At 48.2% G+C, this 26,233-nt stretch overlaps 2 protein-coding genes across 18 annotated transcripts in view; one reads left to right on the forward strand and one right to left on the reverse strand.

Moving 5' to 3' along the window:
- The window catches only part of LOC127039376 (zinc finger protein OZF-like), a 231,323-nt gene that overhangs the window by 43,609 nt on the left and 161,481 nt on the right, over window positions 1-26,233 (forward strand). The window lies entirely within an intron of this gene.
- Window positions 1,644-26,233, reverse strand: part of LOC127039365 (zinc finger protein 883-like) — a 116,613-nt gene continuing 92,023 nt past the window's right edge. Inside the window, exons 1-6 of one of the 7 annotated variants that reach the window (XM_050932942.1) lie at window positions 24,887-24,992; window positions 18,234-18,322; window positions 17,424-17,550; window positions 5,028-5,171; window positions 4,259-4,697; window positions 1,644-4,174 (exon numbers count right to left, since the gene is read on the reverse strand). In XM_050932942.1, the coding sequence (XP_050788899.1) occupies window positions 3,289-4,174; window positions 4,259-4,697; window positions 5,028-5,171; window positions 17,424-17,550; window positions 18,234-18,322; window positions 24,887-24,959 (1,758 nt within the window). In that variant the 5' untranslated portion in view covers window positions 24,960-24,992 and the 3' untranslated portion in view covers window positions 1,644-3,288. Of the gene's footprint in view, window positions 4,698-5,027; window positions 5,172-17,423; window positions 17,581-18,233; window positions 18,323-20,038; window positions 20,122-24,886; window positions 24,993-26,233 lie in introns of those variants that run through there. The other 6 variants (XM_050932941.1, XM_050932940.1, XM_050932939.1 and 3 more) reach the window with 6 other exon arrangements.

Consider the following 26,233-nt stretch of genomic DNA (forward strand, 5'->3'; position numbering starts at 1 on the left):
GGCTGCAGGCAGGGCAGGGAGGATGCAGCAGGTGCAGGTAGGGTAGGGAGAGCTGACCTGGCTGGAGACGGGCTGGCTGCGGGCAGGGGGAGCTGGCCTGGCTGCAGACAGGGCATGGGACAGGGCTAGTGCAAGAATTTTTTGCGCCCTAGGTGAAACTTCCACCTTGTGCCCCCCCCGGTGACCCTGCCCTGAGATGCCCCATCCACGGCAGCTCCCCCCTCCACCCTGAGGCTCCTCTCTTGTGGCAGGATCCTCGCTCTGCCCTGTGGCACCTCTTTCAGCCCAGCTCACCCCTGCTCCGAGCACGAGCACCCCGAGCACACCGTCGCCACTTCACTTCTCCCGCCTCCCAGGCTTGCAGCACCTAAGTTTGCCAGTAAGTCAAGCACCCTCCTCTGAGCCACAGCAGCCCTGACAGTTGACAACAGAGGCACCTTAACCCCTGAGTGTCTTCAGTGTGTCCCTCTCAGGGGTCCAGCTCCGATCACCAGATACTTAGGGTATGTCTATATTACCTGTCGAATCCGTGGGCAGCGATCGATACAGCAGGGGTCGATATATCGCGTCTAGGATAGATGCAAGACATCGAGTGCTCTCCCCTCGACTGCTGTACTCCAGCTCGGTGAGAGACGCAGGCAGAGTCTACGGGGAGCTGCAGCAGTCGACTCAGCGCGATGAAGACACCACAGTAAGTTGATCTAAGTACACTGACTTCAGCTACGTTATTCATGTAGCTGAAGTTGCGTAACTTAGCTCGATTCCCTCTCCTAGGGTAGACCAGGGCTCAGAAAATCCCAGCTCCTCTCTGCCCAAAGCAATGGTACCTCCCAAGTTACCAGTTTTACTGGTATCACACACAGCACTTGAGCACAGTTATCGAACAAACGGAAATTTCTTTATCAAGGCACAGAGATTTAAACAGAAACAAATGTGAGTGATGGAAACCAACCGTTACCAACAAAACAAAATCACAAAATGCAACCGACACTTTTTAATAGCTCCCTTCCCTATCTAAGTAGACTGAAGTGTGAGGTGACAGTCTATTGCAGTGATAGCTAGTCCCTAGGAGCCATGGCCCTGCCTTTCTTGAAGAACCGCTGGTCAGCAGTGATCTCCTTGGTGAATGGACCCAGAGTGTTTCTCTCCACCCTGTCATAAACTGAATCAGTCTTTTGTGTATATTCACAGAATGAACCATTTCCTCATTGTCATATTGTCCTTTTCACTTCCACAGGTTTTGATGTCTGTAATTTGTCTTTGATAGTTTTCCATTGGCTTTTTTGGGCTGGTGCAAAGGTTGACAATGCAGGAATACATCACATAGCTGGCTAGTAAGGGAAGGGTGACAATTTCCTCCCATTTGAATGGACTGTCCCCAACAAGACCTGTGATTGGGGTGACTCACTTTCATGACAATAGCATGTGGGCCTAATTTTCCATATACTTACATGACTCCTTCAAGAGGACTCATACACACCTCTTGCAGTGATCAGGAGTAACAATAATTTAAAAGCTTTCACTAGAGATCTCACTGCTAAGCTTCCTGGATAAATACCATAAAAATCAGTGTATTAGGTGTGATGAGTTTGTCAGGTCTGAGACAGGAGATTCTTCTGAATTACTTTGACCACGTTGCCAACTGCCACCAAAGAGCTTTTATCACACATGCATTGAGCTATACAGTCACACACTGATAGAACAGAAAGGCCAACACAAAAAATAGAGAGAGGAACAATAAAATACTAAAATGACAATGGTTGGAATTCAACATTTCTCTCAGTCTTTGGACTGATGGGCACTAAGAGCTTTTCCCTCAGTTGAACCAGGTGATCTGATACCTGGTTCAGCCCTCCTTACTAGCAGCTCTCTCACATATAGGGAGATGGGTCAAAATTGGAACTGATGTTATGACTCGCTTCCCAGAGGGGATCAGTCTGTCTAAGGCTGTGTCTAACCTTCAAACACTGGAAATATTCTTCTGACAACTTAACGTTGTCTACACTGGGGCTTAGGTAACATTAACTACTTCTCTCAGGATTTTTCACACCCCTGAGAGATGTGGCCATGTCAACATAGGTCTTGAGCATAGACCACCCTTTAGATGCCTTTTTGATATGAAAGGCAATGGACTTCAGCCTTTTCCTTGGTATTTGATGGTTGACAACTTCAGCTTTCCTACCTGCTGGATACATCCTATGACAAATGTCAGGCCTCTCCTTTGCAAATTAGAGAAGTGGGGAAATCAGTGACCCTTACAGTGTAAGTGGGTAAAATCTTATACAACTTGTCTCCTCGAGTAGTTTTCCTTTTAATAGAAATTGACTTTGAAGCTAAGCAAAATATGTTCTATCTGAAATACAAAAAAATAAAATCCATACAGACCCAATATTCTCTTATACACTCTAACACCTATTCTCCCACCCCAACCTCTGGAGTGAGGTTTTCTACCAGAACTCCCTATACTACACTGGGTAAATTAAATCAAAGTAACTTTTGAAGATTAGCCATCATTTCCTGTACAACTAAAAAAACAAAAAAAAAAGACAACTTTCAGTTTTCCAAAATAATTCAGATTATCAATTAGTCTCTTACTCTTTAACCAATAACCACCTATAATTTCATTTTCATTGGTAACAATAACATATTCAAAAATCACAAATTCTTGTCATATAAATTAGTTTTCTTTTAATCCCCATTGCCAACAACTGAACATTGGCTCAAGTTGTGGTTTGTCCCAGCACTTCTGAGAGTTCATATCTCTCTGGTTCTTCTGCCATGCGTGTTGGTGGAAGGCGTCTCCTATGTGAGAATGTTTGCATCCTGAGGAAAAATACCTCTCGTGTCACACTTTAAATCTTTCCAAATCTCTCCAGTCATAGCGATTCTGGCATAGGATTAAATAAATCAAAGCATCATCTCCAAGCACAGACAACTGAGAACACTTTATTACATGACACTTTGAGAAGTGGAGGGGTAGAATGTGATGACGATAAACTCTGCCTGGCTCAGACAAAAGGTAACAGTTCTGCCGTGATGGGGAAGGAGGGAATCTCTGAGTCACCCCATCTCCTTCCAAGTATCAGAGGGCTAAAGCTGTGTTAGTCCAGCTCTATACAAAGTGACAAAGAGTCCTGTGGCACCTTGCAGACTAACAGACGTATTGGCGCATAAGCTTTTGTGGGTGAATCCCCCCTTAATCAGATGCATGTAGTGGAAATTTCCAGAGGCAGGTATAAATATGCAAGCAAGAATCAGGCTAGAGATTCTCTGACGGCTCACATGGGCTCAGTGGGAAGACAAGGTTTTCCCACACTCACTGCTTCCATTGGGTCGCTTACCTGTGTGGATTCTCTGATGTCTAGAAAGGTGAAAACTGTGAAGGAAGCTTTTCCCACACTCCCGGCATTCATAGGGCCTCTGCCCTGTGTGGATTCTCTGATGGTTAGTAAGGCTTGAGCTGCGAGTGAAGCTTTTCCCACACTCCCGGCATACATAGGGCCTCTCTCCCGTGTGGATTCTCCGATGCCCAGTAAGGTGAGAGCTGGTAATGAACCTTTTCCCACACTCACTGCATTCAAAGGGCCTGTCCCCTGTGTGGATTCTCTGATGTCTAGAAAGGGCTGATCTTTCAATGTAGCTTTTCCCACACTCACAGCATTCATAGGGCCTCTTCCCTGTGTGGATTCTCCGATGAACAGAAAGGGATGATCTGTGAGGGAAGGTTTTCCCACACTCACGGCATTCATAGGGCCTCTCTCCTGTGTGGATTCTCTGATGTTGAGAAAGGGCTGATCTGTGAGTGAATTTTTTCCTACAGTCACGGCATTCAAAGGGCCTCTCCCCTATGTGGATTCTCTGATGTTGAGAAAGGGCTGATCCTTCAGTGAAGCTTTTCCCACACTCATGGCACTCATAGGGCCTCTTCCCTGTGTGAATTCTCTGATGTTTAGAAAGGTCTGATCTGTGAATGAAGGTTTTCCCACACTTACAGCATTCAAAGGGTCTCTCGCCTGTGTGGATTCTCTTATGATCAGCAAGACTTGATTTGTAAGTGAAAGTTTTCCCACACTCACGGCATTCATAAGGCCTTTCCCCTGTGTGGATTATCTCATGTCTAGAAAGGGTTGATCTTTGAGTGAAGCTTTTCCCACACTCACGGCATTCATAGGGCCTCTTCCCTGTGTGGATTCTCTGATGTCTAGAAAGGTGAAAGCTGTGAAGGAAGCTTTTCCCACACACACTGCATTCATAGGGCCTCTCCCCTGTGTGGTTTCTCTGATGCTGAGAAAGGGCTGATCTGTTAGTGAAGCATTTCTCACACTCATGGCATTCATAGGGTCTCTCCCCCCTGTGGATTCTCTGATGAACAGAAAGGGTTGAGCTGCGAGAGAAGCTTTTACCACACTCACAGCACGTACTTTTCTTCTTTCCCATGAGGATTTCCTGTTGTGCTGTGGTTTCCTTGATGCTCTTCTGAGTTCCCCAGCAGAAAATATATTTACCCATTCTCTCTCCTGGCTGGTTTCCCAGCTCTCTTTCTGGTTTGTGCTGAATCTCACAGGCGTTTCCCTGCTCTTCACTCCTGGACACATTCCTTTTCGATCTTTGCGAAAATGCTCTGAGTTTATCCACTTGCTCGACATTTTCCTTCTGAAAATTCTGCTCCTCTTTCTCACTTATCACTGCATCACCTGCTGTAATAGAGACAGAAATCTCAAACAGGGATGGAAAGGGGAAGGCCATACCAATACAAGTCCTGGAGACAGGTCAAATAAAAACAAGAACTGAACTCCTCCAAACTCTTCCCCTAAATAGGAGAGAGGAGGGGATCAATTGGGCCTTCACATCCCATCCAAATTCACAGGGGGAAGGAAGGAAGCCAGGGCCTGGTGTCTGCTAGGATCTACAGGAAGCCATGAGCTATGTTTACCCTGAGGATACGACCCCTGCTAGGGACAATAATGAACTGAGAGACTTCCCAAGGACTCTGTAGGGCATCCCAGATGTTTCTTTCAGGCACTTACAGATTCTGAGTTGGTTTAATGTTTCCTGACTTGTGCAGGGAGCTCTCAGGATCCATCTTTCCTCTGAACCCTGGAGGTCTGGGACCCATGGCTCTTCTCCTTGTTCCAGCTGGGAGATTATATGAGGTTTGGAAACTGGAAACCCTGCTCAGATGAAAGAAAACAAAGGAGTTCAGTTGATTTCATACGACTGTGTCATAAAAACACTCTATTAATTTAACTTCAGTGCTTAATGTGACCCAGTGTGCCTGGGGCAGTACTCACTGAAAAGGCCAAGATCAGAGCAGGCTGAAAAAGGGAGAGCAGATGCTACGAAAACTCGTGGTTAACACGAAAGTTAAACTCACCGATCAGTCACCAACTGTGCTTCTGATCCCTCATGCTGGTTATTGAGAAATTGAAAAAAGAAATCACACGGCCCCCTTTATTGCTTTCTAGTTCTCCGACTCCCAATCAGCACCTAGGTCCAGCACAGTGAGAGGCTATTTAAAAACTCTGCTTACATAAACAGTGTTCTTCTGACCCCAGAGTCAGTCACATTACCAGGTCAGTATAGGTTTGGATCTTACCCAAAATACTACGATGCCAGCCAATCCTTAGCACCTAAACTAAAGGTTTATAAGCAAGAAAGCATCTAAACTAAAGGTTTATTACAAAAGAAAGAAAGAAAAAGGGAGTTGTTAAATGGGACAGCAATCATATATATATATATTTCTGAATGTATCTGGTTCTTAGCAGTATTGGTGAGTCTCTGGCTTGAAGGGCTGCCTGGTACACATCCACATTATTCAGTCCTTTGTTCAAGCCTTTGGTTTGTAGAGAAGTTGCTCCAGAGGTAGGAAGAGGGATTGAAGACAAAATGGAGATGATGCAGCTGCCCTTTACATTCCTTTTGCCAAGTGGCTTCTACTTCCTGTGTCCCAAACACAAACTTCACAGCACGTAGCATGGAAAAGCCTTGGAGGTCTCAGTACACAGGCATAGCCCTGCATGTCTTGCTGACTCAATAGGGGTATCCCCTTAATCCTTTCCATGGCTTTGTTGTAGGGATGATGACCCTGGATGGGCCATCGAACAGGCTGGGCAGCGTTGATGCCAATATGTCTGGGGGTGTCACTCAGAAACACTACACAAGTCTGGAATACAGACACATGCTACCTATCTGTAACTCACAATACAAAAGTAGAAACAAGATCATAATACTTGGAAAATCTTAACATTTCCATTCACACGTTACATGGCATATCAAGCACTATTTATTGCAATTTCATCATATTGGTGTTTATAATAAATTAATAATAATATTATAAAGTGTCTCTCAATTCCATACAGTGTCACTTAATAAACCAGTCAATTCCCAGGACCGGTTCCCCGGCTGTTTGAAGATGCCAAACACATTGTTTGTGAGGGACTGAAATCCCAGCATATATGTTGGGAACACACAGACAGACCCTGTGCAAGTCTGTTCCCCTATGTTCACTCTTCTAGAAAATTATGATCAATTTTGTTCATAGTATGTGTCAGGGCCGAATCCCCACTCTGTTACTCCGAGTGCAGAAAGTGGGGGCCCGCCAGGATTCTACAAATTAATTTGTGCCACTCTAGGCTTGTATTAAACCCCCAAAGTTACAGCTTTTCTCTGACCTTGGCTTGGTAAATGCTGCCACCACCCAAACGCAAAAACCCCCCAAACCCTTGGACCCAGGAAGGAGCACTTGAGAATTCTTCCCTCTGGGGCACCCTCAAGCCCTTTCACCTCCCCTCCGGGAAAGAGCTGAGAAAGAAAACAAAGGAAATTAGCTGTGGCTACCAGCTAATCAAACAACACATATAAACTTCTTAGGACAGCAAAAAATCCAATCCTGTTCTTAAGAGGTAAATTTTATTAAAATTGAAAAGGAAAACAATACATCTGGAACTTAGGCTTTTGCTAGATTTTAAAAGAAAATTTTTTTGTAAGCACCCAAAATAGCTTTCTTGGGGGTTCAGCTTAAAGCTTACAAGCAAACAAAAGCATCTGGGATAGCACAGAGGAGATCCAAAAACCAAAATAAAAAATAAACCTGATTGTGTCTGTCTAAACATTCCCTAGCCAAATCATTTCTTCTAGGTATGGAAGATGAATTTTCATACCTGCTTCAAGCCTTACACAACATTGCTAGTCCGTGTCGCCTTCTCCGGAGAACAACAGATAAAGGGAAAGTTACTTTCCCATTTAACAAAGTTCTAGCCTTTCTATTGGCTCCTTTGCTCAGGTGCCCAATACTTTTCTTTTACCTATAGGTTCGTTAACCCTTTAGAGGTAAAGCAAGCAGAGAACTCGCACCAACAGGGATTTTACAGCCAACTGGCTGGCTGGGTATTTATAAAAGGGAGATCCCTCCCCTCCCCTTCATTTATCACTGTATGGTTTGTGAGGAATCATTTGAAAAGACAAACTACTGAATATCCTCCTGTTAAAAAGTGTAGCAACATTGTATGTAAAGTTATGAGATTTTACGGTATGATGTTACTGAAAAAGCTGCAACCCTAACCTTAAGTTCCTCAGAGACAGCAAAGCAAACAGCTGGTCAAATAGCCATCCTCCAGGAGGGGGACGGTGTGAAGATGACATTTACATTCCATTATAGGGATCACTTGAAGCTCGTACCTATGACAGCCTGTCACCATGACTCAACTTGGGACTGAATTTGTTTCTAGTACAAAGGACTGAATTATAAAAAGAGGTGAGGAAAATGCAAGAGACTCACTCTCTCTCTCCCCTTTCCCTCTGCTTTTGACAATTCCTGAAGAACTAAATGTGGGCAGCAGGGGCAGGTAAAGAGGAGTCCTGGCTGAAAGGAAAACCAGCCTGTTTCAGCAGATGGTGAGAGAAACATTTGTTTGAAATCCCTTTTGCATTGTTAAGTTAAACATTAGTTTGTGTTTTATCTTGCATTTCTTTCATAAACAATTCTGACTTTTATGCCTCATTACTTGCAGTCACAAAATCTTTTTTTTCAGTAGTCAATAATTTTGTTTCCTTTTTTTATCAAACCAGTGTGTTTGGATTGAAGTGTGTTGGAAACTCCATTTGGAATAAAAAGGCTGGTGCATTGCATTTTCCACTGATGAAACAACATATTTCATATGAGCTCCCATTCTTCAGGACTGTGCTGGACAGGGCAAGATGCACATTTCTGGGGGAAGTCTGGGAGCAGAGAATTTTCTGGGGTTCTCCTGTGGGGTACTGTAATTTGGGAGTCACTGACTAGCAGCACTCAAAACTGTCTAGCTAGAAGTGAGTTACATGCTGGAGACTGCGCATGAACTGCCCAGGAGTGGCTGCTCTCACAGTAGAGCAGTGTAAAAGGCACTCCAGCTTGGGGAACTGAGGTGACAGAGCTGTTCAACAGTCCAGATCATACTGTGCTTAATGTCACAGACACTTAATTTCAAAGAGTCTGCTAAAACACACAGATAGTAAATCCGCGTCCCAGAAATCAAAGTCTCCAGAGAAAGGGTAAGTCTCCCTGGCACTGCTGCTTGCTGACAGATGGGTCCAGAGACAATGAGAGAGTCTTGGGGAAGCTGGGAACAGTAACCATGGGCTGGTGGGGTTCAGTGGAGAAAGGGAACAGGAAGGGCAGGGATATTACTGAATGCAGGATCTCAGCAGAACCAAATGACAGGATAACACATATTGCAGCCCAGTGGAAAACATAATCCCAAATATATGTATAAAATGATGGGGTCTAAATTAGTTATTTCCATTGATTTATATAAGGGCAATAAGATATTCTCTGTATTACTGTCTATCCCTTTTAAAATTATTCCTAACATCCTGTTTGCTTTTTTGACTTCCGCTGCACACTGCTGGATGTCTTCAGAAAACTATCTGCAATGACAAAAAGATCTTTTTCCTGATTAGCCTAATTTTGCCCCCATCATATTGTATGTATAGTTGGGGTTATTTTTCCCAATGTGCATTACTTGATATTTATTCACATTAAATTTCACTTGCCATTTTGTTGCCCATTCCCTTAGTTTTACGAGATTTTTTTTGAAGTTCTTCACAGTCTGCCTTGGTCTTAACTATCTTGAGCAGTTTAGTATCATCCGCAAACTTTGCCACCTCACTGTTTACCCCTTTCTCCAGACTATTTATGAATACGTTGAATAGGATTGGTCTGAGGACTGACCCTTGGGGAACACCACTAGTTACTCCTCTCCATTCTCAAAGTTTACCATTTATTCCTACGCTTTCTTCCCTATCTTTTAACCAGTTCTCAATCCATGAAAAGATCTTCCCTCTTATCCCATGATAAATTAATTTATGTAAGAGCCTTTGGTGAGAGACCTTGTCAAAGGCTTTCTGGAAATCTAAGTACACTATGTCCACTGGATACCCTTGTCCACATGTTTGTTGACCCCTTCAAAGAACTCTAATAGATTACTAAGACATGATTTCCCTTTACAAAAACCATGTTGAGTTTTGGGGGAGGGACGGCTCTGTGGTTTGAGCATTGGCCTGCTAAACCCAGGCTTGTGAGTTCAATCCTTGAGGGGGCCACTTAGGGATCTGAGGCAAAAATTGGTCCTGCTAGTGAAGGCAGAGGGCTGGACTCAAAGACCTTTCAAGATCCCTTCCAGTTCTAGGAGATTGGTATCTCTCTTATTTTCATTTCTTTTTTCTTTTTCTTTTCTTTGCCCAAAAATTTTTGTTCTTCTACGTTCCTGGCAATTTTATTCTTTACTATTGTTTCAACTAATTTGCCTGGTACAGACGTTAGACTTACCGGTACGTAATTGCCAGGATCGCCTTTAGAGCCCTTTTTAAATATTGGTGTTACATTAGCAATCGTCCAGTCATTGGGTACAGAAGCTGATTTAAAGGACAGGTTACAAACCATAGCTAATAATTCCCCAATTTCACATTTGAGTTCCTTCAGAACTCTTGGGTAAATACCATCTGGTTCCGGTGACTTGTTTCAGTTAAGTTTATCAATTAGTTCCAAAACCTCCTCTAGTGACACTTCAATCTCTGGCAATTCCTCAGATTTGTCACCCACAAAAGGTTTGGGAATCTCACCAACATCCTCAGCCGTGAAGACTGAAGCAAAGAATGTATTTAGTTTCTCCGCAATGACTTTATTGTCTTTAAGGGCTCCTTTTGTATCTCAATCATCCAGTGGCCCCACTGGTTGTTTAGCAGGCTTCCTGCTTTTGATGTACTTAAACATTTTGTTATTACCTTCCGAGTTTTTGGCTAGCTGTTCTTCACACTCCTCTCTGGCTTTTCTTATTACATTTTTACACTTAATTTGGCAGTGCTTATGCTATCTTCTATATACCTCACTAGGATTTGACTTCCACTTTTTAAGAGGCCTTATCTCTCACTGCTTGTTTTACATGGTCATTAAAGCACAGTGACTCTTTTTTAGTTCTTTTGCTGTATTTAGTAATTTGGGGGATACATTTAAGTTGGGCCTCTAATATTGTGTTTTTGTAAAGTATCCATGCAGCTTGCAGGGATTTCACTCTAGTTACTGTACCTTTTAATTTCTGTTTAACTAACCCCCTCGTTTTTGCATAGTTCCCCTTTCTGAAATTAAATGCCACAGTGTTGCGCTGTTCTTCTCACCACAGGAATGTTAAATGTTGTTATATTATGATCACTATTTCCAAGCAGTCCTGTTATAGTTACCTCATGGACTAGATCCTTTGCTCCACTCAGGACTAAACTGAGAGCTGCTTCTCCCCTTGTGGGTTCTTGTACCACCTGCTCCATGAAGCAGTCATTTAAAGTAGCCAGAAATTTTGTCTCTGCATTTTGTCCTGAGGTGACATGTACTCAGTCAATGTGGGGATAACTGAAATCTCCCATTATTATGGAGTTCTTTATTTTGATAGCCTCTCTAATCTGCCTTCGCATTTCATCCTCACTATCACTGTCTTTGATAGGTGCCTGATAACAGAGCCCTATTGTTATATTCTTATTACAGCACGGAATTACTATCCATAGAGATTCAATGGAACACGCGGTTTCATTTAAGATTTTTACTTCATTTGAGTCTACATTTTCTTTAACATACGGAGCCACTCCCCTCCCCACACCCCGAGTATGACCTGCTCTGTCCTTCCGGTATATTTTGTACCCTGGAACGATTGTGTCCCATTGCTTGTCCTCAGTCCACCAGGTTTCTGTGACGCCTACTATGTCAATATCTTCCTTTAACATGAGGCTCTCTAATTCACCCATCTTACTATTTAGACTTCTAGCATTTGTGTACAAGCACTTTAAAAACTTGTCTGTTTATTTGTCTGCCCTTTTCTGATGTGTCAGATTCTTTTGTGTGTAAATGCTTCCTGTCTGATCTGGCCCCTACTTTATCCTTTTCCAGCCTCTCTTCCTGACTAAACTAGAAAAATCTCTATCACTAGATTCTTCTCTAAGACAAGTCTCTGTCTCATCCACGAGCTCCTCTGCAGCCATTGGCTTTCTCCCATCTCTTAGTTTAAAAACTCCTCTGCAACCTTTTTAATGTTAAGTGCCAGCAGTCTGGTTCCACTTTGGTTTAGGTGGAGCCATCCTTCCTGTATAGGCTCCCCCATCCCCAAAGTTTCCCCAGTTCCTAATAAATCTAAACCCCTCCTCTCTACACCATCATCTCATCCACGCATTGAGACTATGAAGCTCTGCCTGGCTACCTGGCCCTGTACGTGGAACTGGAAGCATTTCTGAGAATGCCACCATAGAGGTCCTGGATTTCAGTCTCTTTTCTAGCAGACTAAATTTGACCTCCAGGACGTCTCACCTACTGTTCCTTATGTCATTGGTGCCTACATGTACCACGACCACTGGCTCCTCCCCAGAACTACACATAAATTTATCTAGATGCCTCGAGAAATCAGCAATCTTTGCACCACGCAGGCAAGTCACCATACGGTTCTCCTGGTCATCACAAACCCAACTATCCTCATCCCAGAAGAAAAGTCTGTCCTATCTCGGGGACTCTTTCTGCCCTGTCACCCCCACCAACATGATACAGTTCTGCGGCTATCTGGAAGCCTACTTTCACCGTCTCTGACTCAAAGAATACTTCCAGGACAACACTGAACAGTGCACTGATACACAGGTGCCCTCCCACCAACAGCACAAGAAGAAGAACTCCACATGGACTCCTCCTGAGGGTCGAAATGACAGTCTGGACCTATACATTGAATGCTTCCGCCGGCGTGCACAGGCAGAAATCGTGGAACAACAACATCGCTTGCCTCACAACCTAAGTCGTGCAGAACGCAATGCCATCCACAGCCTCAGAAACCACCCTGACATTATCATCAAAGAGGCTGATAAAGGAGGTGCTGTTGTCATCATGAACAGGTCTGACTACCAAAGGAGGCCTGTCAATAACCTTAGTCCCAGATTTGGACCTTAGCGTCCAAAATATGAGGGTTAGCATGAAAACCTCCAAGCTTAGTTACCAGCTTGAAGTTGGTACTGCTGCCACCACCCAAAAAATTAGAGTGTTTTGGGGCACTCTGGTCCCCCTGGAAAACCTTCCCTGGGGACCCCAAGACCCAAATCCCTTGAGTCTCACAACAAAGGGAAATAATCCTTTTTCCCTTCTCCCCTCCAGGTGCTCCTGGAGAGATACACAGACACAAGCTCTGTGAATCTAAACAGAGTGACTCCCCCCTCTCCATTCCCAGTCCTGGAGAACAGAATTACCAAGTTAATCTCTCTCTTCCCTCCCCCCTCACCCAGAGGGTATGCAAAGTCAGGCAAACAAATCCAACACACACAGATCTCCCTCTGACTTTCCTCCCACCAATTCCCTGGTGAGTACAGACTCAATTTCCCTGAAGTTTCCCAGTAAAGAAAACTTCAACAGATCTTAAAAAGAAAGCTTTATATAAAAAGAAAGAAAAATACATACAAATGGTCTCTCTGTATTAAGGTGACAAATACAGGGTCAACTGCTTAAAAGAAATATGAATAAACAGCCTTATTCATAAAGAATACAAATCAAAGCACTCCAGCAACTATATTCATGTAAATACAAAAGAAACAAACTCTTTGGTACTCACACCTTGGAAACAGAAGATTAGAAAGCAGAAATCACTTCTCCAAAGCTCAGAGAAAAGCAGGCAGAAAAACAAAGACTCAGACACAACCTTCCCTCCACCCAGAGTTGAAAAAAATCAGGTTTCCTAATTGGTTCTCTTGTCAGGTGCTTCAGGTGAAAGAGACATTAACCCTTAGTTATCTGTTTATGACAAGGCCGCCAGACAACTCTCCAATATCAAATTCTACAGGCCACTTCCCTCAGATCCCACTGAGGAATAAACTAAGAAACTACAGCATCTACTCAGGACACTCCCTACACTAACACCAGAAGAAATCAACATACCCCTAGAGCCCCGACCAGGGTTATTCTATCTACTATCCAAGATCCACAAATCCGGAAACCCTGGACACCCCATCATCTCGGGCATTGGCACTCTCACTGAAGGACTGTCTGGATATATGGACTCTCTACTCAGATCCTATGCCACCAGCACTCCCAGCTATCTCCGTGACACCACTGATTTCCTGAGGAAACTACAATGCATTGGTCACCTCCCAGAAAATACCATCCTAGCCACCATAGATGTAGAGGCTGTCTACACAAACATCCCACACACAGATGGAATACAAGCTGTCAGGAACAGTATCCCTGATGATGCCACACCACAACTGGCTGCTGAGCTCTGTGCCTTTATCCTCACACACAACTATTTCAAATTGGATGACAATACATATCTCCAGATCAGTGGCACTGCTATGGGAACCAGCATGGTCCCACAATATACCAATATCTTTAAGCCGACCTGGAACAACGCTTCCTCAGCTCTCGTCCACTCACGCCCCTTCTCTACCTACGCTACATTGATGACATCTTCATCATCTGGACCCAAGGGAAGGAGACTCTGGAAAAATTCCACCACGATTTCAACAGTTTCCACCCCACCATCAACCTCAGCCTGGACCAATCTACATGGGAGGTCCACTTTCTTGACACCACGGTGAAAATAAGTGATGGTCACATTAACACCACCCTATTCCAAAAACCTACCGACTGCTATGCCTACATTCATGCCTCCAGCTTCCATCCCGGACACATCACACGATCTATTGCCTACAGCCAAGCACTGAGGTACAACCGCATCTGCTCTAACCCCTCAGACAGAGACCAACACCTACAAAATCTCCACCAAGCATTCTCAAAATTACAATACTCGCACGAGGAAATAAGGAAACAGATCAACAGAGCCAGACGTGTACCCAGAAGCCTCCTACTGCAAGACAAACCCAAGAAAGAAACCAACAGGACTCCATTGGCCATCACATACAGTCCCCAGCTAAAACCTCTCCTACGCATCATCAGGGATCTACAGCCCATCCTGGACAATGACCCCACACTTTCACAGGCCTTGGGTGGCAGGCCAGTCCTCGCCCACAGACAACCTGCCAACCTGAAACATATTCTCTCCAGTAACTGCACACCGCACCATAACAACTCTAGCTCAGGAACCAATCCATGCAACAAACCTCGATGCCAACTCTGCCCACATATCTACACCAGCGACACCATCACAGGACCTAACCAGATCAGCCACACCATCACTGGTTCATTCACCTGCACATCCACCAATGTAATATACGCCATCATATGCCAGCAATGCCCCTCTGCTATGTACATAGGCCAAACTGGACAGTCTTTACGGAAAAGGATAAATGGATACAAATCAGACATTAGGAATGGCAATATACAAAAACCTGTAGGAGAGCACTTCAACCTCCCTGGCCACACTATAGCAGACCTTAAGGTGGCCATCCTGCAGCAAAAAAACTTCAGGACCAGACTTCAAAGAGAAACTGCTGAGCTTCAGTTCATCTGCAAATTTGACACCATCAGCTCAGGATTGAACAAAGACTGTGAATGGCTTTCCAACTACAGAACCAGTTTCTCCTCTCTTGGTATTCACACCTCAACTGCTAGAACAGGGCCTCACCCTCCCTGACTGAACTGACCTCGTTATCTCTAGCTTGCTTGCTAGCATATATATACCTGCCCCTGGAAATTTCCACTACATGCATCTGAGGTAGTGGGTATTCAACCACGAAAGCTCATGCTCCAAAGCGTCTGTTAGTTTATAAGGTGCCACAGGATTCTTTGCTGTCCAATTATCCTTGTTTCTAATGATCAAATCTCCCATTACTAACAGCTGCCTTTTCTTAATGACTGGAGTTCCCTCCCCGGAGAGGTAACCTCAGTGCAAGGGGTTACCCCAACACCATCTGGAAGGAGGGTCCCAATTATGGGAAGGTTTCCCTCTGCTCCCATTGACTGCTCTCCTTCCTTGGGCCTTTCATCCTCCTCAACAGCACAGTGGCTGTCTGGCCGGAGGTGGGAGAAATCTAGTGTTCCAGAAAGCCTCACTGACATACTTCTCTGCCTCCCTTAGTGTCTCCAGTTCCACCACCCTGGCCTCCAAAGCCTCCACGTGCTGTCTGAGGACCAGGAGCTCCTTGCACGGAATGAACACATACGCCACCCGCTCACAGGGCAGGTAATCATACATGCTACATTGAGTGCAACAAACAGGATAGCCCCTACTCTGCTGCTGGGCTTCTGCCTGCATCATCTCCTACAGCTACCTAAGTTAACAACAGGGGTTTTCTTACAACCAAGAAGTTTGTATTATAGCTTAAATCTTTTAAAGAATGGCAAGAGAACCTTGCCCCCTTCCCAATCCCCTTCCAAACTCCCTCACCAAACTCTCCATTAGCAGCCATGTTTGAAAAGCTCCCTGGTCACTTGCTCACTGCTTTACAAAGCAAACCCCTATCACATACCCCCCCATACCCAGCCCCTACTGAGAGTCACTCAGGATACAGGGCTGGGAGCACCCCCATGACCCAGCCCACCATCCCAGCCCCCAGCCCTGACTCCTGCACCCCTACCCACATATGCAGCCCTCACACCCCATGCTCTGACTGTTGCACGCCCCCCACATGCTCACCCCCACCCTGAGCACCAAATATGGGAGCTCCTGCACACACGCCCCCACATTGCCATCTGCATTCCTCGCACCAAATGGGAGCTGCCCCAGGAAAGCACTCCACACCCCAACCTCCTACCCCAACCCTGAACCCCCTCCTGCATCCCAGAACCTGCACCCCAATCTCCAGCCTGCTCCTACAGCCTAACTCCTTCCCAGACCCTGCACCCCCAGCCTTGACTCCTGCACCCTGAACACCCTGCCCTCACTGACTCCTGCACCCCCACTCACACCCCCAGCCCTTACTCCTTCACCCCTCACAAACACACCCCAGTTCCCTGCCTTCCCTGATTACTGCAACCACCCATACCCCCTGCCCCCAGACACATCCACAGCCCCTCACACACCCTCAGCCCTGACTCCTGCAACCCATCCACACAGCCTCCTGCCCACCCTGACTTCTGCCCCTCCACATCCCCACCTGCATTGCTCGCATGAAACAGGAGCTGGTCCAGGTAAGCGCTTCACATCTCAACCACCTGCCCCAGCCTTGAGCCCCCTCCCACAACTTAACTCCTGGCCAGACCCTGCACTCCAACATTTTTAATATTTTTTTTTTATAAAGGGCTCTTATCCAAAGCGCTTTACAACAGTTAGCTAATGGTACAAACAGTATTTGGAAAGATCATTAGGTGGTGCACTGAGACGCTCAGCGATTTTCAAGCGGTCTGTGGAAAACTCAGACATCAAAAACAATCAAGGTATCTCACCTTATCCTCATTTACTTCCTTTTACTTATAGGAGGAGGATGAAGAAAAAAATGAAAAATGGAGGGGGGGGTGAAATAAGAGAGAATGTTCTTTTTCTTGCCTGTGTCCCAAGGAGGGACCCCTAAAATGAAGCTGAGCACATGGCCCCACTAACACTAAATTCCCCACTCAGCTTCCTTCTCTGGATACTACCAGCCAGCATTCAGGGACACATGGACTGTCTGTGTAATAAGTAACTCTGGACCAGCAGCTCTGACTCCAGCAGTCTGCTCGTTACACCCCAAGCATAATTGTGGTCCGGGTGGAGAAGGCTCAGGGTTTGAGAGGTCAGGGGTAGGAAGCTTCTGCTGATTATGCTGCACTTAACCTTCAGTTTTACTTGAGCAAACAGGAGATATTTGACACTGTGCGATACGGTTCCTGTGCTCTGTTCCCAAAGTGTTCTGCAGCAGGGGAGGGTCTCTGACAGCGGGTGTGTCACTGGCATATTGGGGTGATGCTGAAACAGGACAGAGTAGAGGTGGCGTTGTGGGGCTGGCGTGAACCATCTCTCTTCTTTTCCCCTTCCAAGAACAGAGGGGACAGGAACCCTTACCCAGCGAGGTCACATTCTCATAGTTCTCCTGCATGACATCTCTGTAGAGGGCTCTCTGAGTGGGGTTCAGCAGAGCCCCCTCTTCCCTGGTGAAATACACAGCCACCTCCTCGAAGGTCACCGGCCCCTGAAAGAGCGAGAGTCCAACACTCAGTACCTGCTGCCCCACTCACAGCCCCCCTATACATGGGGGACAGGAGCCAAACAGAAACTCTGGGTGGATTGCAGTCAGAGTCCCACCCCCACCCTGCTCAGAGCATCCAGGAAACACCAGGGGGAGGGGATAAAGAGAGAGCCCCTCCTCTCTCCCAGCAGAGCCATCACACACCTACTAGCCACTGACTGATTCAGGAGATGGAGCCCGTAGCAGGGTCCAGGGACAGCTCCCTGGTAGGAAGCCCAACACCCTCCCCATTCTGAAGAGCTGGATGTGAAGGGAGGGGAATCTCCCTTAAGCTTCACTGGTGGGTGCCCCTTCATGTCTCACAGCAACCGCTAGTTAGTCAGGTCGGGCTCCAGCACAATGAGTCTGTTCAGTTTTCCCAGCCCCATGGAGCTGGGTTATTTTCTGCTCCACAAACTTGAGCATTTCCACCGCCGAACCTCATGGGTCTGTTCCTAGAATCTAAGACACTTAAACAACTCCCAACAGGTTTGTCACACACTGTCCTCCTCCCTTTGTCCACCCTGTGCATTTCCTTCCCCGCTCCAACCTCCAAACCAGACTGTGCAAATCTTCCCATTTCCCATGTATTTGCTGCCCCTTTCCCTCCTGCCGGAACCCACCAGCAACCCACTGATAATACCCACCTGAACTGGCTCCTCTGCAGCCATTTCTCTCTCCTGTCCAACGAGAGGACGGGATGAACTGGAGCGAAATATGGACATTATTCCGCAACCTGGCAGGGTGAGAAGGGCAGTTGTGAAGGTTTCAAAACACACTAACTCATTTCACAGCATGATTCCCCCAGGCCCTTTCCCCGCAGATAGACACTCTAGAGTCTGCCATGCTGAGAAAGGCTTGATCTCTGTGTACAGTGCAGACCTGGCCCCTCCTGCCAGGCTAAGCCCACAGAGACATGTTTAACCTCCCTTCTCCCTCCCCACATCCCATAACAAAGTCTCTGAACACAAGGCTAGAAAAAAGCAGAACCAAAGGAGTCACTGTGGGGGATTCCCTCTGACACTGACCCCACGGCTGCCACACCCCAGCGGGGGGAATATGGAATCAGGAACTGGATTTTCCTCTGTCTGATTCTCATCTTTTCCACAGGAAAGTGACTCTATCCAAGGTGCAGCAATACATCTTTCTGGGCAGATTAGAGATCTGGAAATCTCTCTCCAAACTCTTCTCTCCCATTGCCCCTTTCAATCTCCCTATCCCCTCTCCCTGCCCGTCTGGTAGGAAAGTCCCATTCCTAGGTAGTTTGCTCCCCCATGGCTGGACTTTATCCTGCAATTGCTAATGGGACGAGAAATGAGGAGGGTCTGTTTGTGTGGAGTCATTTTAAGGCCAGACCCCAGCATTTTCCCTTCGTTCCTGTCAGTTATTTGGAATGTCTGGCTCAGAAATTAGTATTAACAGGGCCCAGGGCTGCCCTACGGGGCTAGGACCAGCTGGAGATGGTCACCCCCTGGGCCAGGCAGAGAAGCAGCTTTAATTAAGGTCACTTCCCAGCACAGAACCACACTGGGGGAGAAGCAGCTCCAAGCCTGGTGTCCCAGATCACAATGGAGGCTGCAGTGTCTGACCCAGGAAGCTGAACCCCAATATCCTGAGCAGAGAGGGACAGAGCGTTTGAGCAGCTTCCCTCCTTTAGCTCTCCGGGGAGAGCAGCTAATGAGAGCCCCTCCTCACAGGGAGAATTGCTGATCTCATTTGCCCCATTGTCCATCTGGAGTCATTCCTTGTCCTTCCATACAGTGACTCTGGATTAACAATGGTCTCAATGACACCAGATTTCAGAAAGAATGAGTGCAGAATGCTGTGGAAGAGACCATCACGTGGCAGTGCTAACCCCCTTCCCACTTCCCTCACCCCCAAGATAGAGAACAAGGACTGGGGGAACAAATTTTCTAAACCGAACCAAAAGTTCCTGCAGTTTTCAAAAGAGGAGAAAAGCAGAATCTGTGATTTCACACTCACAGTGTTTGATAAGTGGATAGAAAGTTATCACAGTGACAGGGCAGGTGACTGGGGAAAGCCGGGCAATGCTTGGAGCCAGGACTTTGGCACAAGTTGATCAGAGAGAAGGATCATGGGGGTAAAATCTGAGTGTTTCACATCAATATTTGATAAATGAATAAAGAGGAAATGAGCACCATTTGCAAACATTTTATATGCATGTTCAAGAATCTGAGAAAAGGTGTAAATCTGAGATTTTCTTTTTATGTTATAATTAGAGAGACGGGAAAAGCTCAGGGCATATTCAATTAGAAATAGACAACTAGAGAGAAGTGGGACAAACTTTTAGGTTATTTTATATGGAACTTTGAGATTTGCAAAGAAAATGTGTCACAAACTGATTATTGTACATTTACTTTACTATACTACACATTTACTGTTCCTCTCCCTCCAAGCAGAAACCACCACCAGGTCCCTGAGAATCTCTTACCTGAGCCAGCTCCATTGCAGCCATTGCCTCCCCGCTGGGAGGATGGGCTGATCTGGAGCAAAACGTGGACGTTATTCTGTAGCCTGTAAGGGGGAGAAGGGCAATGTGAGAAGATTCAGACAGGGTTTCTCTCCTTTCCACATGTTGATTCCCCTCAGCATTGTTCCCTGGTCATGGATATTCTAGGTTGTGCCACACTGGGAAGCACAGAGTGACCTTATTCCAGTACAGATCTAGCCCCCTCCTACCAGGGTGTGACCCTCTGACACATGGTGAAACCCTCCCAGCAGCAGAGTCTCTCTGTTACACTTATCAAGTTTGTGGGTGATACTAAGCTGGGAGGGGTTGCAAGTATTTTGGAGGATAGAACTGAAATTCAAAATCATCCGGACAAACTGGAGAAATAGTCTGAAGTAAATAGGATGAAATTCAATAAAGAGAAATCCAAAGTACTGCACCTAGGAAGGAACAATCAGTTGCACACGTGCAAGACAGGAAATGACTGCCCAGGAAGGAGCACTGCGGAGACGGATCTGGGAGTCACAGTGGATCACTAGCTAAATATGAGTCAACAATGTTACAATGTTGCAAAAAAAAATTAAGTATAATTCTGGGATATATTAGCAGCAGTATTGTAAGCAAGACACGAGCAGTAATTCTTCCGCTCTACTCCAGACTGTTTAAGCCTCAACTGGAGTAGTGTGTCCAGTTCTGGGGGCCACATTTCAGGAAAGATGTGGAAAAACTGGAGAAAGTGCAGAGAAGAGCAACAAAAATGATTCAAGGTCTAGAGAACACAGCCTATGAGGGAAGATTGAAAAAATTGCGTTTGTTTAGTCTGGAGAAGAGAAGACTGAGAGGGGACATAATCAGCTTTCAAGTACATAAATGGTCATTTCAAAGAGGAGGGAGAAAAATTGTTTTTCTTAACCTCTGCAGACAGGACAAAAAGCAATGGGCTTAAATTGCAGAAAGGGAGGTTTAGGTTGGACATTAGGAAAAACTCCCTGTCAGGGTGGTTAAGCACTGGAATAAATTGCTTAGGGAGGTTGTGGAATCTCCATCATTGGGGATTCAGAAAGAAAAAGGTTGAGAACCCCTGGAGTAAGGGACCATCTGTCATGAAGGTGAGCTCACCTGCGTGGCGAGATATATGGGATCACGCAAGAGGACTGTCTGTGATTCCATGTTAATGCTGTTACAGAGCCTGAAGCGTTTACGCTGGATACTTGGTTGGTGAAATTTCCATACAGACCTCACACCCAATTTGGGGTTTGTGCCCTGCTTCTTACCAGTCTGCCTGAGGCTGGTGCTCATGCTCTCGAGTCACTGGAGACAGCATTACAGAGAGAGGGGCTGTGACTTCCCCATGGTCACTAAACAGGCCAGTGATAGAGCCAGGAACAGACCCTGTTAACTCCAGAGCCCTGTCACCCGCAGCTTGGAAAGGTCCCCAGAGCACACTGTATTAGGCTGCAGGAAGAGGTGTGCAGGGACTGTAGCTGAGCTGCCCTGCCAAGACAGCCTGTGCATCCATGGACAAACCACCTCGCTGGGGGGGTGTCCCCTGGGTCAGGAGAAGTCAGTGTCCAGCCCTTTGGGGCTGTGCTCCTGGATCATACCTCCAGCACTACTGCTGCCCCTCCCTTACCAGCTGCACTGGTCAGCCAGATCCCGGCCTCTGTGAGGTCCCTCCTCCCCGCTCCCACCACCTCAAACCTTCAAACTGGGACATGGTGCACCAGTACCAATCACAGTGCACTAGTGTAAATTCTGTCTGTACTAAGGGTTTGCACAAGTGCCTAAAACATCAGTGTGGCAGAGACCTTCAGAAACAGCAGTACGGTGGCACTAGAACCTATTTCTAGCTCGATCACAGACAGCCTGGGTGACCTTGGACATGTCAATGTTTGTATTCCCAACTTCACTCTTTTTACCCAGTTGCCCACTCACTGGGGTCTCCTCTCTCTCTCCAGAGCTGTTCACCACTAAAATCTGTGTGGGTGTCACCAGAGCTGAGCTAGTTCAGCTCTGGAATAGTCTTACAAGGGGGACTGTGGAGTCTCTTTCCCTGGAAGTTTTTAAGAACAAGTAGGACAAACCTCTGTCAGAGATAATGTACATATACTTGGTTCTGACTCAGCAGAGAGAGCTGGACTTGATGACATCTTGATGACACTACAATTCTAGGATGTTATGCAATATATACATATAAAAACACAACATACAGAATAAACCCCACCACAACATAATGTCAGCAAATTCGGGGGGGGAGGGTAACAGCCTACACTCCACAGCATAAATAACAATACAAAGAAAAAGAAGCAACACGATGCAAACGACGACATCCTAGGACAAAAGAACACAATGGAAAATAGCTCAACTCAAACCAACATAGCACAGACACCAAACAAGCTGAGGCAAAACAATGCACCATAAAACTGTTACACAACATTGTGCGACCACAGTTCCAAATGGCACCATGCAAAACAGCTCAGCGTAGAACAGGACACAGCACAAAAGAGAATTATTTCAATGCAGGCCTGGAAGGGATCTTGAGAGGGCGTCTACTCCAGCCTCCCGTGCTGAGGCAGAACCAAGTATCCCTAGACATTCCCAGACTGGTGTATCTCTAACCTGGTCTTAAAGACCTCCAGTGAAGGAAATTCCACAGCCTACCTTGTAAGGCAACGCAAGGCAAACACAGACCAAAACAATGCTATACACACACATGCTGGGCTTTTGGTTAAGGGAAGTGGTAAGAATTGAAACAATTTGGATTCAGTTCCCAGTTTTTCCCCAAATTCTCCATGCAAACTTGCTAGACACCAGCGGCTGGCCTGCGCCAGCTGACTTGGGCTCACACGGCTCAGGTTGCGGAGCTGTTTAATTGTGGTGTCCATGTTCCGGCTGGGGCTGCAGCCCAAGGTCTGGTACCCTCCCAACCGGCAGGGTCCTACAGCCTGGCTTCAACCCAAGCCCAGACATCTACACTGCAATTAACAGCCCCTTCGCCTGAGTCCTGTGAGCCTGCGTCACGTGGCATGGGCCAGCTGGGGGTTTTAACAGCAGGGTAGAGATACCCTTGGTGTCTTTTCAGCACCAGTCACAATGGGAACCTTGATCTTGGTGTCTGTGCAGGAGCCCTGCACAACAGAGGGCCTGACTTCAGTAGGGGACTCTGCAACTCCCAGCATCACAAGATCCCTGATTTTGTTTAGGGTCCCTACAGCATCTGGAAAAATATGGAGGCAGAGTCTGTGCAGTGCCCAGTACAGTGGTGGGGCGTGATCTGGGTCAGGGTCACTGCAGTGTCAGGCCCAACGGGGACACAGATCTCAGTCAAGGTCTCTGAAGTGCCCAGCACAATGGAGGCAGAAATCTGGGCCAGTTGTGCGCTGCCCAGCACAAGGGGGGGGGCAGTGATCTTTGTCCAGGTCTCAGTTTTCCCTGGCACAATGGGGGGCCTGATGTCTGTGGGGTCTCTGCAGTGCCCAGCACAACAGAGGCGCAGATCTCACTTGGGGTCTCCACAGCACCTGTCACAACAGTGGGGTCTGACCTCTGTTGGGGTCTCTGCAGCACCTGGCAGAACAGGGCCCAGATCTCACTTGAGGTCTCTGCAGCTCCAGGAACAAGGTCCCTGATTTTGTTTGCTGTCTCTGCAGCGCAAGGCACAATGGGAGCCTGATTTCACATGGTGTTGATGCAGGGCCTGTCATAACAGGGGCCCGGAGCTCAGTCAGGGTCACTGTAGCACCCGGCACAACAAGGTCCCTGCTCTCTGTAGGGGTCTGTGCAGTTCCTGGCACCACCAGGGCCCCAAACTTGGTCAAGGTTTGTGCAGGGCACGGCACTGAGGGACCTCATCTCAGGCCAGGGCTGAGCCACGCTGAGTACGATAAGAGCCCTGATCTCAGTCACACACCTGGAGAGAAAAGCGGGACAATTTTCAAGAATTCAATATCAGTATTTCAGAACTGAGGAGAAAATGGGGCACAAACTAAATATTTGCCAATATAAGGGAAAAGCACCAACATGTGGGGAGATTTTATGTCACCATTCAACAGTTCAAGAGAAAAGACGGGAAATTGGAGGGGCTTATACAGGGATATTGAATCAACAACAGGATGGGACGGATTCTTCTGGTCACACATCCACATGGCCAGCAGAGCCCCGGGTGGTGCGGCTTTGACAGGGGAAAGGAGCGGGGCTGGAGTCAGAAGGTCACTGGCTGTGGGGAGGGGCTGGCAGTGGGGTCTAGGAATTTGACTAGCAGGCGAGGGGGGGGCTTTGGGTTGGGCAGGGTGGGGGAGGGGAAAGTAGCTGGACTGGGAAACCTGGGGCTGGGCCATCTCCATGGGGGACACTTGTTCCTCCCTCCCCTTCCTGGCCCTTCCCACGCCCTGTTGCCAGCAGAGAGGGGCCCCCCAGCCCAGCCCAGAGGTGTCCCTGTCTCAGGGCCCCCCCAGCCTCTGCCCAGTTCAGAAATCACTCGGGGGAACCATTTCCCACCCGCACAAGGACAAATCCCTGCAGGTGAAAATGGGGGAAACACCCCAAACCTGAGATCTGAACTGGCCATTGGCGAAGGGCAGAGAAAATGGGGCACAATGGGGGGAGGGGAACAGGGAACTTCTCAGGGGTTTGGGGGAGGGGGGGTCACCCTGGGTGCTGCTCGTTGCTCTCTAGGGAGAAAGGGGGCAGGACGGGAGAGGAGGGGGGTCCCCACGGGGGGGGCAGCGGTAAATCCGAGGGGATCTCAGCCCCCCCCTTTCTCTCCCCGCTCCTCGGGGGTCACCTGCTCTTCTCCCCCCCCGCCATGCCCAGAGCCCCCACGGCACAAACCCTTCTCCGGCCCCGGGAGAGGCTCCAACGGCCCCGCGCGAGCCAGACAAAGCCGGAGCGACCAACGCTCCATCGCAGCCCGGCTCCGCCTCCCCGCCGACGTCACTTCCGCTCCCAGGAGAGTCATGAACTATATCTCCCAGCCTGCCCCGGGGCCGCTTCCGCCCTCTCCAGCCCAAGTAAAGGAGGTTCCCGGGGCCAGGCAGACCGTCTCCCCGCCCCTCCTCCTTTTACCCTGCTGAGAGACCGGCCCCCCCCCCGCCTTTTCTCGGGGAGCGCTTTAATACAGCGGCAGCGCTGGGAGGGCTTGTGACCTCTAAACAGCCGCCAATCCCCAGCCCTGACCCCCCCAGCGCACCCCAAACTCCCAGCTCCCCCCCAGCCCTGACCCTCCCAGCGCACCCCAAACTCCCAGCTCCCCCCCAGCCCTGACCTCCCAGTGCACCCCAAACTCCCAGCTCCCCCCAGCCCCAGCCGCTCCCTCCGCCCGGCTCTGACACCCCAGATCCACCCCCCGGCTCCCCCTCCCCTCGCTCCCGGGCCCAGCCTGGGCTCCGAGCTCTGCAGCCGAGCCGCGCTCCGGCCCCTCCTGCAGCTCCCGGCCCCGCCCGTGACACTCGCCCCCCGCAGCCCCGGGCAGCCCCGCTTCGGCCACGGGGAGCTCGGGGACCCCCCCCCCCGGGCAGGGGGCGAGCCAGGCCCGGCCCCTCCCGACAGGAGCGTGTCCGCCCCACGCGTATTCCCACCCCCTCGGGCCCTGCCCCCGGCCTCACCGCGCTGGCTGCAGGGCTGGAGCAGCCCCCGCGCTGCGCTCCCGACCCGGCCACAGCCCCGCTGCCGGTGTAACGGGGCAGAAACTGCACCTATTGCCAAACCGGAGACTTGCTCAAAGTGTCCTCACAGGCACAAAGGGGCGGGGCGACTCCTCCCCGGGCCTGGCCCTGCCCCCGGGGCCCCACGCAGGGGGGTTGGACACGCGGGGACCCGCCTCAGCCCGGAGGGGGCAGGAGAGGGGCTGGGGCTCCCCAGGGGAAAAGCAGGGGTTGGGGCTGGTGCTGCTGAACCATCAGACTAAGGAGCCCCCGGCTGAGAGTGCAGCGAGCACGTGTGAGTTCAGCGCTGGAGATGGGACCCAGCACGTGTCAATCACCTGCCTCTAAAGCCTCTAAATCCCCTGGGCACCGCTCGCCAGGGCACAGCTTCGGAGCTGCCCTGGGAATAGATCCTGCGGGAAATCCCTTCCCCCCCTCTGCTAGCTTGTGTTTGTTACAGCCCTGGAAATAACCCGCTGCCTGTGTGCCCCACAGAGAACAGAGGAGCAAATTCTCTCCCTGTTCACCCTTCCAC

The sequence above is a fragment of the Gopherus flavomarginatus genome, chromosome 23, assembly GCF_025201925.1.
Source record: "Gopherus flavomarginatus isolate rGopFla2 chromosome 23, rGopFla2.mat.asm, whole genome shotgun sequence".
Taxonomy (NCBI): domain Eukaryota; kingdom Metazoa; phylum Chordata; order Testudines; family Testudinidae; genus Gopherus; species Gopherus flavomarginatus.